The sequence below is a fragment of the Hylaeus anthracinus genome, unplaced genomic scaffold (genome assembly GCF_026225885.1).
Source record: "Hylaeus anthracinus isolate JK02 unplaced genomic scaffold, UHH_iyHylAnth1.0_haploid 12002, whole genome shotgun sequence".
Classification (NCBI taxonomy): domain Eukaryota; kingdom Metazoa; phylum Arthropoda; class Insecta; order Hymenoptera; family Colletidae; genus Hylaeus; species Hylaeus anthracinus.
Genome location: NW_026534349.1, coordinates 10,475,340 through 10,491,417, shown reverse-complemented (window position 1 = coordinate 10,491,417; position 16,078 = coordinate 10,475,340). Strand labels below are relative to the sequence as shown.

The 16,078-nt window shown below is 43.3% G+C and overlaps 1 protein-coding gene and 1 long non-coding RNA gene across 6 annotated transcripts in view; one reads left to right on the top strand and one right to left on the bottom strand.

Annotated features, from left to right (window-relative positions):
• Positions 1-16,078, top strand: part of LOC128892049 (serine/threonine-protein kinase NLK) — a 187,570-nt gene that overhangs the window by 161,292 nt on the left and 10,200 nt on the right. For 2 of the 5 annotated variants that reach the window (XR_008460999.1, XM_054152120.1), the window contains one exon: positions 6,319-12,564. The exons of the other annotated variants lie outside the window; for them this stretch is intronic. Coding sequence is in view for 1 of the 2 variants with exons in the window: in XM_054152120.1 (XP_054008095.1) it covers positions 6,319-6,373 (55 nt within the window). In the remaining variant the exon portion in view is untranslated. Of the gene's footprint in view, positions 1-6,318; positions 12,565-16,078 lie in introns of those variants that run through there. 5 annotated transcript variants of the gene reach the window in all.
• The window catches only part of LOC128892078 (uncharacterized), a 59,545-nt gene that overhangs the window by 39,054 nt on the left and 4,413 nt on the right, over positions 1-16,078 (bottom strand). The gene's annotated exons all lie outside the window — the stretch shown is intronic.

The window sequence follows — 16,078 nt, the reverse complement described above, 5'->3', positions numbered from 1 at the left end:
CACACACACACACACACACACACACACACACACACACACACACACACGTGCATGCATGCATATACATACGCATATGGGACGAGAATTCGATGGCTTTATCAGTAGACGTTACGTGTATATGTATGCGTGCGTGTGTGTCTGATGAATTACTCGTGGCAGCAGGATCCCAGCGCCGAGTCTGCTTCGCAATTTTTCAATCAGGGACACGACACGATTTTGGCAGAGGGAACTTAGTTGATTCGGAAAATTGGGATTTAACGAGCGATCGAAATTCTACTTTCTTAACGACGTACTCCTCGAAGGTCCACAGGTTGACTGATCGATGATTTAGAATCGTTTTTCAGCCGAGGGATCGGTGTTTCCTGATTTCTCAGACGAAAGATCTCAAAGTATCCGATTTCTTAGCTGGAGGAATTTCGGTACTCGAGATATGGGTTTGACCACTACGTGGTCAACCAAGTTACACTTTTCTTTAAGAAACGACAAATAGCACGACACTGCTTCCCTTAGGGCTTCTCGCGAAACACGTACCGCGGTACAAGTTACCCCCGAAAATTGTTCGTATTAGAAACAATCGTCTCTAAGTAAATTGCGATTATCGTTGCTTTTGTTCCGTTATTCTCTAAGCGATAGGTACGATCCTCGTCGGAGCATAAAGTTAAGAAAGAAGTCGAAATCTAGGGACCTTCGACGAGTCTCGAGGAGCATCTGATCGTTACTTGGAGTAGGCGCATCCTGTTTTCGATTCTCGAGGGAACGTCTCGGTGGCCTCGAGCGATCGAGAAACGCGAATAGTCGATAACCGTGTCATCCCTGTCGGCTCGTCGCTGGTGTGCGTGCGTCGATCACGAGCCTCTGTGAAAGTGGTACTTGTAAATAACGCTGAAAGAACGCCTGAAAAGAGCGCTTTGGCCGACACGAGTGTTAAGAAGGCCTGATGAACCATGCAGCCTTCAGTTGGGAGAAACGAGCTCCCGAACAAAAGAGAAAACAACGACCGCGTCGCGAATCAATCGAAAGACAACGATCGAGGTGTGAGAAAGAGACACGAGGGTTGCGCGGGGGGTGGGGAGGGGGGGATCGGCGATTACTTTCTTAATAATCGATCGCGATTGTCCGGATCGATCGGTAATCATAGACTGCGTTTGCAACCGGCTCGGTAATTTGTAATCTTTCGGAGCCCGGTCTGATAATTCTCTGATTATTCGTGGATCGTGATTGCTGGCTATCGGTTAACCATTAATCATGGTCGTAGTAAACGTGACGATAATGCGACACGAGTGTAATCATGATTATGGGATGATCGTGCGCGATAATCGTAATCGTGGATTACAGTTTGCCCGACAGTGGGGGAACGTTGGAAATGTGGTCTCTTTCGCGATGTGTTAGGGGTAGATCGACACTTCCGCGTCCCCTTTTTTAACGTCCACCCTCGGATCATGGTCGAACGAACGTCTCGCGATAATTAACAGCGGTGCCTATCTTTTATCCATCGACGAATCCGCCCTCACCGACTCCTCGATTATTTCTTTCTTTCCTTTTTTATTTTTTTTTTTTATTAATAATTTTCTACTGGAAGTGCAATGAATCACGTTTCCACGCAAAAATAAATCAAGTACCGCGATCGAAGCTATTGTTTTCCATTTGATTTCCTAATATTTTCGCCACGTGCCTAACTTACTATTATCTGAAGCGTGATTACTTCCTAGAACAGTGGGACCATACGAGTAGTCCGCTCCTACAATGATTCCAAGTAGAATAAACCCTGCCCGACAACGTTCAAGCCGACCAAAGCTTCCAACCAGAGATTTTTGTAGTCCCGTTCTTCCAATATTTTTCCTCTCCTCCCGTCGCGTTAGTTCTCGTCGTCGACGGGGTGTTCTGTCGCGAAAGAGGAACGAATCCCTCGAAAAACATTCGCGTTGAAATTAACCGCGGGGTAACGACACGAGCGGCGCTTTTGTCCCGCATTCCTCGAGGCGAAGGGGCGGCAGGGGCTCGACTCGCGACCGGGCCGCTTTTTCAAAGTCCAGAAATAATTTCGACGGTTCGCGGCCGTGGCGGGGAAGGGAGGGAGGGAGGGTTGACGTCGAGACACCCGAGGACAGCGTAGAGGGTGGAGGCGAAAAAAGAGAACGAGACGCTCCTTTTTCGGTCGGTTTGTTTCCGTCGCGCTATTTTCGCGGCTGGCTTTTCGCGCGAACTTGGCGAAGCAAAGGCGAAGGCCGTCCGGAGAATACAGGATGTATCATAACCTGTGGCAGCCATGTTGTTGAAGAGACGCGAGAACAACAGGACAATTTTGAGGAGTTCGAAGAGGGGGTTGTAAATAAACGAGTGGAGGAAGATCTTGTAGGCATTTTTTAATAAATTAACACGTTGATCGTCGTATCAATCATGTATGGATCAGTGTTTTTTTCACTCAAGAACTAAAAAGAATAATTCCGAAAGTTACACGTCAAAGGAGATGAATTTAAATGAAATTTATGAATTTTGATGTAGTTGCAAAAATAAATACCACGATAAATGTTTCATTCTGTAGACTCCAATAGTCTAAATAATATTTGATCTTAGGAGAAATTTTGAAGAATATTCGTTTGGCAGTTAACGTGTTAAAATGAATATGTTACGAATGTAACGTATATGTTTGTATAGAGTTTTCAGTGTTTGTAATACTTATTCAGAAACGTGGCAATGTAACTTCCGAGGTCAAAGTTGCAATTGAATAGAATAACTTAACGAGGTACAATTTTTGAGATTAATTTGGGGGGCTCTGTCAAGGTTTTTCAGCAACACAGACTTTTTTATGCTTAGTTGTGCCTCCAACTGATCACCGAAGGAGCTCCCACGTGTCATGATACACCCTGTATAACGTCGAGAGGGAGACCGACTTTAACGAACTAGGCATTCGCTTTGCTCCAAAGTGAAGCTCCTTTTGTAAATTAATTCCGAGGAAATGACTACTATTCCTGACTTTTCCTTTTGCATAGCGTTCATACGTATCCTAGAGGCTAAGAAAATGTTTTTTCAATTACATACACGCGTGTTAAAAATGGCCTCGTGTATCGTTGCAAACACCAACACGAAAAATTCATCTTCATAAAAGCAAACCCTTAATATGAATCTCATGCGGCGCCGTTTCTAACACACGTACAGATACCCAACATATTATTTTCTCATTCTTGAAGATACATAAAAGAAACACTAAACGAAAGGAAAAGTTAGGCCTTGCGATCATCTCCTCGGAATTAATTCCCCCGAGAACGACTTCGTTTTGGATCAATTCGACCGCCTTCTCGAACGGAAGATAAAAGCGGAAGCGTGATAGGGACGCGACGAAACAACAGGGAAAGAGAGAGATGTTGATCCGTAAAACACCTTTCGAAAGTTTGATCGAACTAGAAAATCCAAAAAAAAAGAAACGAAGAAACGAATACGTAGTGAAACGATAATCAAGATGAACGGCTGGCTGTCACACATGCTGACAGCTGCATGGAAATCAGACGAAACGTTTTTGTTTTTGTATCTTTTTGTTGTTGTTTTGTTAACTACCAGACCTGTCGGTCAAACCCCTTCCGTTGTCGTTTTTCCCGGCAACGTGGAATTTGAAGAGTCGAGGTGACGCCACCGCGAACCCATTCCGAGTGGAATGTTTATAGTCGGAACGAAGAATGAATCGACTTGTGCGACCACCCACCACTCGTTCGAATAGAGAATAATTACCCTCTGTCGCGAGGGACTCAGCGACGAGCACGAGCATCTCGCGAGTAACGTTCAAATCTGAACCATGCTTCCTAATTGATCGATGTTTGGCTCGCAGTTGAGTAGAGCATTTTATTTAACGACGTGAATGTTTTGTTTCTGTCGATAAATTGGATTTAATTTCAATTTATGTAGCCTTCTTTGTTCGAGTCGTTTTTGGTGCGATATAGTGACCGTTGCTTTTATTTCTTTCCAAGAAAAGTCGCTAGTGAAACTTCCCCTGCCTCGAGTCGATTCTTTCTTCGTTCCAGCTGTAGCTCGACTCTTCGAATCGCTCGTCACGAGAACGCAGAGCGTTTCATTGTTCGAGAATCGAGCTAATCGTGCGAACGCTAGCAGCTTCGAGATAGTCGCGATTATAGTCGCTTGGGAATCAGCTGGTCGCTCAAAGCCACTTCTTTGATCGAAGAATGAACCGAATGAAAAATAGAATTTAACCGTTAAACGTGATATACTTCGCAAAAAAATGCCCATGTTATTCGTTTATCTTTTATTAAAATTAAGATTTAATTAGCCTTGAGGGACCACTCGATACCTTCTTATGGCCATAGAGAAACGTCAGCGAAACGCAAAGTAGAGTACATACGCAACGATCGACCCATGACAATCGATCCTTGCCATGGCTTGTGGGCCCCCGTAGAATTTGCTAGTAGCTTGCCAATTGGCCATCCTGCCGATAATAGTCAACTCGGCTAATTTTCGATTTGTCTGGGCCGCAGGAATGTATTTTGCCTTCGATTTAACGTTCTAACCAGGGACTGACAACCGAAACACCGGAACAATGGTACTGTAAAATGGTCCTATTGGTGGGAAATTAAATTAAAATGGTTCTTTTGGTACTCGACAATTTATTACTACTCGAGTGCTGTATACAGTGCACTGTAACATTTTGCTAGCCTTTATATATATATATTCAAGAATAATTTACGTAATTGTTTTAGTCTAGAATTGTTTCAGACCGAGGTTGAGAAAAATAATTCACCCCTCGCGTTACTATGATTTTCCCTGGTCGAAATGTTTATAGAAGCCTCTTTATAATTCTTCGGAATAAGGATAGATGCTCAAATAAATGATATTTTTAAAGAAAATGTCACTTTCTCGCGTTAAATGTTCCACATGCATTAATTTCCAATGTTACGAATGCCCAGAATATGACACTTGTAAACAAAATAAATATTACTTTCTCGCGTTAAATTTTCCGCCTGCATTAACCGAGAAACGAACGATAAATTTATTAACAAAAAAAAAAAATGAGCCGTGTAATTTTGGTTTCAAGTCCCTGGTTATCCGCGGATTTTTGCCCGTTGCCTTCCTCCCATCGATTGTACTCGACACTCTCGAGACGCACTGCCACTCGTTGACGATGCTGTATCACCACCCTTCCTCTGCCCAGATCGTTAGCCGACGAAACTCCAAGTGCGAGACGAAATGCTTTATATCTCGACGGTTTTGCCCGCGTGAAAAACCATACCGATAGCGAGGAGCACTTTGCACTTTCGTCGTGTACAGTTCTTGCAAGTTCGAATCTCCGAACCCTCCTCCCACGCGTGTCGTCGAGCCAGTGATCCACGGAGCCCCATTAACCGCTCTACAACCATCCGATTCCCATGGTTGCGGCTCGATACAATTTTCACAATTGGTATCTGTACAGAGACAGAGAATAATCGAGCCAAAGCTGAGAGGATCTATCGTTTATTAACACTAGAACTACCAGGCTCAGGCATTTTCGATGGTCTTTTTAAAGGTACTGAATTTTAAACATTGAATCTGCCTAAATTTTCGAAATTATGAATGCAATTTTTGAGTAGCACGTATAAATTATACACAATTGTTTCACGTATCATTTGATTTAGTTACGCGTGAAATATTTTTGCATTCCATTGAAAATAGTATCCGATATCGAGGTTTAGTGTTACCAACGCCTCCGTTGCAATTTGTGATGAAAATTAGTGGACTAGGTACGTGTATATTAATTGATTCGCCCTCCCAGTCTCTATTTTCAAAGATACAGCGTATAAGGAGTACGATTCGAGCGTCGGTAGTTTTAGTGTTAAATCCTCCAATCTTCTAACTCTTTCGTCCCACATGGAAGACCTGTAGGTACCCCATGGGAATCGAAGGGTTGAGAAATAACCTCGCCCGAGTGTAACTTGGAACGAAATCGATCCTCGTCGATCCCGGCTCGAGGACACCGTGACCGAGGGGCTCGGTAAACCCAACCGGAAGTCGCGACAGTCGACCGCAATCGCCGGGACACGTTCTCCCGGAAGCTTTACCGAGTCCCTCTGGTCTCCACGTGTTTCGCCAAGAACTCATCGGAGATTCGAACCGTAGCTCACACGCCTCTGTTTCTCCCCGCAAGTCACACTGAAAATGTACACGTCCCGAGTTAAGACCAAAAACCAAACTAAAAGTAACTAAAACAAAAAAAAAAAACAAAAAATAAATAAATACATAAATAAATACCGAAAAGAAAAGACGGAAACAAAAAAAAAAAAATCCAGATCTTTTCTCTGTGAATGACAGCCTCTAATGATCTCTTCGTACGACTTGCAGCTCCACGGTGGCTCATCCCTCGGAATTGCCACCCTCTCCTCACCAATGGGAATAAAAATCTTCTGCGAAAATCGCGAACTCTCGATGGATTTTTGAGACAGAGAAAGAGAGATGTAATAACGAGAGACAGACTCACACACAGACACAGAGAATCGCGCACAACCAACGGAAGAGCGAAATCGTAACCCGGGAGAATAAACGATAGAAAGAGAGTGAGACAGAGGGGGAGATAAAGATAGAGCGTAGAAAAAGGATCCACGAGGAAGGAAGCGATGAGAAGTTGGGTCTGGGGGTGGGCAAGGATGAGAAGAAAAGGAAACGCAGGAGAAGAGCCAAGAGAGACAATAGACTGCCGAGCACTGTAGCCTCAATTTTCGACTAGCCGATATATACATATATATATATACATAGACGTGTATGTATATAGATATCTCTATACTATATATATATATTATTATACATAACGCTGTATACATACGAGGGAGAGAGAGAGACAGAGGGAGCCTAGGAGGAAGGACACACGAGTAGCCAATTATCGACGAGGGAGCAGCCGATCACAAGCGATCGGTATCATTTTTCTTGGGGGTTCGAGAGTGTTCACCGACCGAACCGAAAACGGGGTGTCGGATACCGAACCAGGGGGAGACGAAAGCGAGAGGAGAGCGTGTTTAGTCTGTAAGGGAGCGTCGAAGAGACGGGCCAGTCTTATTTTTTTTTTCTTCCTTTTTTTTTTGTTTTCTTTTTAGATTTTTCACGCGTCGGGAGGAAGGCGGCCGCGGACCCCCTCTTTTAGGAAGAACCTGTACCCCTTCTCCTATTCGATTTTAACGTGTTTTTGCTGGATAACAGAAGACGAGGGAAACGTTGAGTGTAGAGCAGAAAAACTTAGAGGTGCAATTCATGGACGATTTGGTATATGTGCGAGGTGTGATTACTTGTACGTCTTAAACAAGATGTTATCATGTTTTTGTAGAGTCATCTTTAGGATCTGCTACAGTTGAATTTATCGAATAAATTCATAAGTCTGCTGATCACTTCAAAACCGAGACCTGCGATTAAGACTAAATTGGATTTTTGATACCTGAGAATTACGACGATATTTGCAATGGAAACTCTATCGAGTCATTCAAATAAAAACGTATGGAAACTTATATATATATATATACTATGTACATAGAGTTAAAAGAAAGTGTGTAAATATTGAACTACGATATAATCTTTTTTTGCTTGAATAATATCGTGAAACTCGTTGTTGAAGAAACGTAGAAGATGTGTATGTGAATCTATCGGACCTAACACCACTTAAATTTAATGAGTAGTGCAATGTACGTACGAACATCGTCGCAATTTTCAAATATCAAATATCTGTTTTGTTTCCAATCACAGCCTTTTACTTGATAGCGATCATTTCCATTCTTTTCATGTATTTATTCAGTAAATTCGACAACAGTCTTCTTGAAAAATTTCACCTCTGGGAACTGTACTATTTTTTCTATTATTAACGAAGTCCACTGAATAAGGGATCTCTAAACTCATCGAGCATCTACATTTAATATTCGAATGGATTCTTCACCATCCAGCAAGAACGGTCCAAAATAAAATGGAGACGAGTTAGGTTTTCTTATAGATAAACTATCTACTTTCAATTGCGCGAAGAGATCTGGAAACATTGTCATGTAATCGAGGAGTGGTTCACTATGTTCTCGTATGCCTTTGTAGTGAAATGGCAGTTCACAACTAAACTCGCACGCGAAGAAAAGTAGATACTAGCTTCCTAAGCAAGCGAAAAAATCGACTAGACCAGAGCGAAAGGTTCCAGGAACCTCTATAGAATTGCACTCGACTCCTGAGTCGATTGTTTCGCTTACGCCTGGACCAAAATAGCGAACGAGAGGGCACAAGTTGAGCCCCTTTCCTCCCCTCTAGATTTTATTGTCGGGAACGTTCTGCAATCCGATTCTTCGTCCAAGAAAGAAGCCGACCGGAACAGAAGACACAAGGACGCGCGAGGAGCTCCTAACTTCGAGGACAAGTCCTGCCAGGATCTCCAAGGAGTCGAGAATCGCGATCCCTCGAGGACTTTCGCGGTTTTCAACGCCAATCTTCGCTGCGAGGATTAGTCGGTTGTAAAGACCGACCTCGGAGGGAGCCTAGATTCGATTCGAGTTCTTCAGGGTTGGCTGAACAGATTGCTAGCCCTCCTGGCAAGGGTAACAGACGTAACGATGTCTCTGTTCGAACGATAACCGCGAATCGGGGTTGTTGCACCCTCGTAGCCACGTCAAATGGCCCTGTCGTCGCGACTCGATGAAAGGTTACGTCTGCGACCCCTGTGAGTCGGTCGACTCGAGCGGAACAACTTATTCTGCGTCGCGTTTAGTTTGATTAGCGAACTTCTGTCCTGTTCTGAGTTTTCGGTAGAGAGACGCTCCAATCGCGGAGACATCGCGGCGGAAACGTCGACTCGAACAGGACTCGATCCGCCTTGGATCGCGATCGACCGACTTCTCTAGCTATCTTTCAGGAAGCTTCTGTCCAGGAATGCTCAAGAGTCGCGTGGATCCCCAGAACTCTCGCACGGTCGTAGATCGCGCGATTCGTTTCGTTAATTAAGAAAACTACGCTCGTATCCTCGAGAGCATAGGGTCTCCGAGTACCCTCCTCGCGTAAATAGCTATTCTACGTTTATAGTTTGAGTGCGTAAAAGTGCTTCCGTGCGAGATCCTTGGTTTTGGCTATCCAGGCCCAACGATCGCGAACTTTCCTTCCTTCGATCCTGTTTTGCGTTTGAACGAACGTCCCACGATCCCGATGGCGCGTCCTTCCTTCGGGGGACGATGAACTATCGTCGAGCGACCATCACCGTTTCAGGTGAACGTTTCCTTTCCCGTTTATTTCGATTCAGACGCAACTCCCAGGCCAAACGAAGGACGCACGGGTACCCATTAGTTACGTTCTGAGTGTGATTTTAGTTTAAGGAACTTAGGTAGCCAGTAGCTCGCGGGGATCGCTCAATGGCCCCCTTAGGTAGCGATATTTAGCTGTAGCGGATACTTTTGATTTTGTAAATGAACCGTAAACACAAGGCACACACCCACAGAGGCAGACATGTGTTCTCTTTTTTACGCAGACTAATTTCTACTAAGGATCCCGTTGCGAGGATCGATAACAATGTAATCGTTTAAGTACTTTTTAGCGTATCGCGTCGAGGCGGAGGGAAAAAGACAGACTTTCGAGGGAAAGAGAGGGGACAGAATCGAACTGATTTTTCGAAGGATCCGTAGATCATTTTTTGTTTGTTTGTTCGATTCGAGGACTCCGAAGGGAGTTCGTCGCGAGGACGATCGTCTTTTGTGAATACACCCTGATATGTTTAGTAGACGCACACTACCGCTCGGACGCCTCGGGACGATCGTGTTTTTCAGGAGAATATTTTCTTATTCGATAAGTCGATGGTTAGAGTAACGTGCGTTTCAGACAACTTAACCGAGGTTTCAGCTATCCACAAATTAATCAATGCCGCGACGGTTTCAAATGCATCTCGAACACGTTAAACAAAATCGTATCGATCATTTTGTTGCCAAGTACCTGGCACCTCGCCCAATCATCGAACGTGTACCTATCGTCTTAGGTATCGGAAGATTAAAATTCCTACCGAGTTTTGTTAGAAAAAATACACATCCTCGGGCTTTCGAGCAGCAACGTAGATTCTTAGCGATTGTTCGAGCTCGCGGCTCCCTTCGTCGGGGTACCTCTTGTAATTAACCATGTAACGAGTCGGTCTCGAGCGAAAGAGCGCTTCTCTCGTCATTTGTAAATAGGTCATCAGCGCGTTCACCGTGTACATAAACTTTTAGTAGCTCATGAATCGAATCACCGCAAAAGCGCATACCGCACCACGCCCGGAATTCCCGTCGCGTCTGATCGCAGGACACGCCGCGATCCTTTCAGCCGGGAACACTTAATAGGAAAACTTCTCCGAAACCGTTGGATCGCATTTTTTTTTTTTTTTTTTCTTTGTCAAACGACGTCAAACGTGATCGTCCAGCGTCAGACGCCGCGAGAATCCGACATGTTCCACCGGGTCCTAGAAACTTGGACGAACGAAGGTGTTCCTTCAGGACTTTCCCATGATTTTAATGATCTCGTTGCTTCGTTGTAGAAGGAATCGTTCGAAAAGAACGCAAAGTCGTTGACTCGAGATTGAACTTGCATTTGTACTTGGGGACTGTCCATAGATTCGTGCGCAATTTTTGTGAAAACGAAACGACGTTGTACAACTTTAATTATTGATTGAGTTTTAATTCATAGCGGATCGTAGGGTTTCGTTTTCGCGATAGCGTAAGGGTCCAGCTTAGCCTTTCGCTAGGATTCTTGTATGTTCGAAGGCATTAGAAAACATGTTTATATTAATTAACGCGATAAGTGTATAGATGTAGTTGGTATCGATCGATAATATTCAACGAAATTTTTCCTTAACCCATTAAGTACTACGTTATTGTTTTTCAATGTACTATATGTTAGAAATTCATTTCTTAATGTTATGGCTTGTACTATAAGTAGAACTTTAGCACTTAGAAGTAGGTTTATACAAACATTTTTTTAAGTATAACTCGACGTAGTCTTAATAACGTAGGACCAGAAAGGTCGAACGAACTTCTGCTGAATACGATATTTTTGTATTCGTAGTACATTATTAATAAGGTTGCAAAAAGTTACAGTGCACTGTGTTCGAGTCCCAAATCTACACCCTAAAAATCACGCGGTATTCCAATAAATTCCAACACCGTTTAAAAAACAATTGGAAAGTCCTCTGCATAGGACACCGGTACTTAATGGGTTTCAAAAACTTGGTCAGAGAAAATTGTACAGAGTTGAAACAGCTATAAACAATTTTCCAACCATGTTCCGCGAACTCAGAGACACGCCGAATCAAATGGACGCACGATTTTATGGACCGACCCTACATTTCGCCACTTTTACACGGTTCGTTTTTCTTTTTATTCCATTTTAAATAAATCCCCCTCCTCCCACCCACTGTCGAACTTCGCGAAAGGCCTGTCGCGTTTTATTTTACGTTTCGAATTACGACGTTTTTAATCGTTCAGAGCCTCTCGCGAGCGCCCCGAAACTTTCGTCCCAAGCTCGTCGAGTCCGACGAAAAACGAAGCGAATCAAGCCAGAAAAGAAACTCGTTCGTTGCCCCTTTTCCCCAAAGATAAGTCCTGGAAGAAGAACTCTTCGATTCCGGTGCAAGTTTCGCGGCGATCCGAATTCGCAATTTAATTAATCCCCCCGGGAGGAAGCGTGGAGATGAAAAGAGAGAAGAGAGATCCTTTTAAAGAAAAAGAGAAAAAAAAACAAACAAAAAACGAAACAGTGCGAATGCGCGGCGTGCGAGTGTGCGAGGGAATAATGTACGTATGCGTGAAAATTAATGTTTCCTATTAAACGATGAAAAAAAAAAAAATGAACACAAACACACACAGACACATACAGAATTAATACGTAGATGATTACTTAACGGGAAGATATGTAAATACGTAGCTCACTGTAGCTGGTCAGTTGGGCATTTAACGAGTACCGTCTCGAGATACGAGACGAGACGAAAAAGTGGTAAACAAAGCAAAACAAAAAAAAAAAAATGAAAAATCATAAATACAGAGTAGGGGGTGAACCTCTCTCTACGTCGCGCTTACACATTCACAAACACACACACTCATACACGTGAAAATACACAAAGGCACACGCGCGGTGTATACGCAGGCATTTTGTTCTTCGGATATATACGCGTTTGAAACTTATCGCGTGCGTCAGCGTTGGTATCTCTCGACAGAGAGCCTCGAACAAAGACGGAAACAATACCGGAAGTCTAGGTGATATAATGCATATAAGTCGTAAGTTACCTATAGATAACGAGTAATTAAGCGACAAGACAAACAATCAAACAAAAACAAAAAAATAAAAAAAACTCCACGTATACTCCACACTAGCGAATATGCCTTCATTATGGAAAGTGGCTGGCACGAGATGCACCGAAACAAATAAAGTTGCTACGGATCGAGAGAGAGAGAGAGAGAGAGAGTAAACGAAAAAAAGAATAGGAAAAAAAAAGAGAAACCACGAGAAGAAGAAAGCACGGAGACGACTGCAAACGGTGCTTGTTTTTTTTTTTCCTCTGGTCTCCAGATTTGGCACATCGTTTACCGTCACCCTCGCTCTTCCCTCGACCCTTTTTTTCTTTTATTTTTTCTTCACTTTTCCTTTGTCCTCCCCCCCCCCCCCCACAACTCTTTGTCCGAAACGTTTCCTTTCAGGTTCACGCCCGCACGTCGAAAGACACACCGCCATCCCCGTGTTATGCGTTTTCTGTGTTCTTTTGTGCACGTTTAGTTCTTTTTTTTTTTCTCTTTGGAGAGACTTGCGAGTAGAAGGGTGAAAGTCGTTCTCTTCTGGGATCAAGTTAGAACGTTTTATCAGTCGGAATGGTTAAGTTTACGTCTAGGTATCGAGTTCAAGACGAGTATCCAATGGTATTAATTGGAAAGTGTCAATAAAATCACACAGCGAGTCTCTCCAAATTCTCCGTTGCACCAGGTGAGTCTAAAAAGGGGGGTCACAAGGGGTTGAAACCAAGAAAAGCGTCCCAATAAATGCGCGCCCCACGAGCGATCTCTACTTCTTAAATAAGGCCAGTTCTAGATAAATATTCTTTCCTCTTTTTACATTACAACACGAACAACCGTGAACGGTAATCGATTATCAGATAATCAGACGAGATTAGCTCTGAAAGATTACAAACCGCTGATTCATTTGTAAATTGCCTGCCTTGGTATTGCTATTTCCACCAATGATGTATCCTGCTTAACGAGTAGAAATCACGTCTAACAATCTAATGGACCTTCCATTTTGCCTACAAAACTAATACAAGCTTATATAATTGCACCTATATAGACATATGAAATTACGTTAAGCAAGGGGACAGATTAAGTTGCTAACAAGGTGTCTGTACAATTAACGCTTTAATTCCGACCGTACATCAAAAGCCAACCCTCGACATCGCGCTTATTAGGATTTCCTCTCGGTCTCGATTGTGGCCCCAAATTTTAGCCCCTAATGTCTACCTATCCTGTTTAATTTCTTTTTTTTTTTTTATCGATTCGTTTACGATTCACACACGCACACACCGATCGGCCAAGCAACGAGGCAAGAGTCGTTATTCCCGTTGTTCGTCGACTTTTTAATCCAGGAGCCAAGCATCTCTCGTGTTTCGCCTGTACGGTGAAATCGATTCGATCGCGGGACAACCGCGACAGAAGAAAACGTGACGACCTGTCGTTAGTAACTAAGAGGCCTTAATATATTGCGTTTACGGATACACACACGTCGGTTCAACTTAAGCGTAACACTTAGCATAGACGATATATACACAGGATGTAACCGGTTAAGCGCAAGTAATCGATAGTACGGGCACGATTCACGAGATAGGATCTATATATCGCCTCTGGGACCCCGCGACTGTGTCGAGATTTACTTCGCGGATGAAAATTCACTCTTCTGGGAATATTGGAATCAGATGAACGTCAAAATTCGGATCTGGGTATAAATTGAATGATCCGGTTCGGTGATTCTCGAGCCTTTAGCAAAATATTGTTCCAAAGTTCTAGAATTTGTGGTTGGAATTTCATTTTTTTTTTTTCGGTTTGCTATCCACAACCAAATAGATACAAAAATGTAAGACGTAACCGTGGCGCGAAAAGTCGCGGACAAAACTCTTTTTCTATGAATAAAAATGAGGAACTTCGTTCGGGTCGAATGTTGAACAGCCTGTGTTCAAGACTTCGGTGTCGGTCTTCGAGGATGTCTTGCGACCGAATAAATCGATGCAGTTTAACGAACCTTTGAATACGCTGTAGATTAAATTTAAGTATTGGTCTAGAAACATTTCTAATATCTCGGAGCTCGCCGTTCAGGAGAAGAGAAGTCTGACGTTATTAACCATCATTAATAATTGTGAATTCTATGAAAAATGTAAGTTTAGCTTCATAAAAAGGTTCTAAGAATCACTGATCTAAAAACAAAGAATTCCTTGGAACATTCGATGCAATCGAAAGTATGTTTCAAAAATGACAACAAAACAATGTGTTAATTTGGAAAATCGTTGGTCGTAGAGTCTCAGATCGAAATGTAAATGCAGTGCTTCGTTCCGATTCCCAATCGATGGTCCAGCCTTGGAGTCTAGATCAGTGATGGGCAGGAATTTTCTTCAAGACTGTACAAATAAAATTCGCTATACTTCCTTCGTCGCGAAGACCCCTGAAATTGGATCTTCGTTAAACAGATTTGTTCAACGTCGTCTTTTACCGAAGGCGTCCTTTGAATCTATCTTATACACAGACGAGGGTCGCTATAAATTTTCCATTATCGAAGAGGTCTGCTAAAATCCCCCGACGAGCCACCAACCTACTTCTCTTACGAAGAGAGTCCCAAAAAATTCTGTCACCCTACACCGAGATACCACGTGCCAGAAATCGTCAGTAATTTATTCGTGATTGGCAATTTGTATTTAGACAAAAATGTCGTCCGTCTCTGCTCCGCATAGACGTCGCAGAAAAAGGAGTCGTCGCGCGCATAAATGTCGCGAAGTCGTCGCGTTTATGGCGAGCCGTAAACCGCGCGCGTAACGCGAATGAAAACGGAATACGCGTGTGGGTGTCGCAATCGTTTCGTCACCGCGCGAAAGGTCGTGATTTGTTCGCAACTTCGACGTGAAAAAAAAACGCTAGCGGCGGGCAATAAAACGCACGTGCTTCTGCGCCGTGTCAAGGACTGAAAACAAACCGACCGGCGCTATTTTCCCTGGGAAGTCGCGCGATGCACCATTTTACGCAACTAGGGATCGCTTCGCTCCCGAAACGTCGTCTGAAAAAATTCCTCGGACAGTCGTAACTCTGTTTCCGTCGTAAACGGAATGTTTATCGAATGCTGGGAACGCATCCTTTCGCAAAATTTGTTTACTAGTCGGCTGTAATGGTAGTACGAACGTGTTTCCCTTTGGAGATATTAGGATTTCAGTGGGGTTCTGTTGTAAGCATATTTGAATCGTGTGTCTTTTTAGAAAGTATTGCGTCAAGCATTTTAAATCACTGGAAAAGTCTCTAAACAAGTCGAAACGTAAAATAAACGGTTTCTAATTATCGTGGAATTTTGTTAGTATCCAAGTATATTTACGAATATTTAATACGCGAATGCTGGAATACTAAAATGGCGCAATGCGCGTCTCCGCCATCGGCGAGCGATAACACTTCCAAATATCTAACCCAAGAGCGATCTGACTAAATCGATCAACGCGGAATCGCGCGAAGCACATCCGTTTTGTACAGAAACATCAATTTTTCATACGCGTAGTTCCCACGATTTCGCGTAGTAGCGTAAGCGAGGTGAGGAAGGTTAATGTCATTCGCACGTGCCACGATTTACAGCGTATCTCATTCTAAAGAAGACTCTACCGATCGTAGTTCTTCCCTGGACAAAACAGTTTGCATCAGCACTGCCAGTTTATCACTGTTGACGAAGAGATCGCCATCGAATCCATTGCTTTTCGGTTGCTTTCACGATTCACTCGAGTCCCGTTCCACTTCGTACGTTTGGAACGAAGATTCTTTGAAAAGAACGTTTCCCCTAGTTTCCCGAACAGTCCTTCGGCTCTAACTTCGAAGCAGCGAGGGGGCAAGACGTAATCCACGATTAGGATTACTAA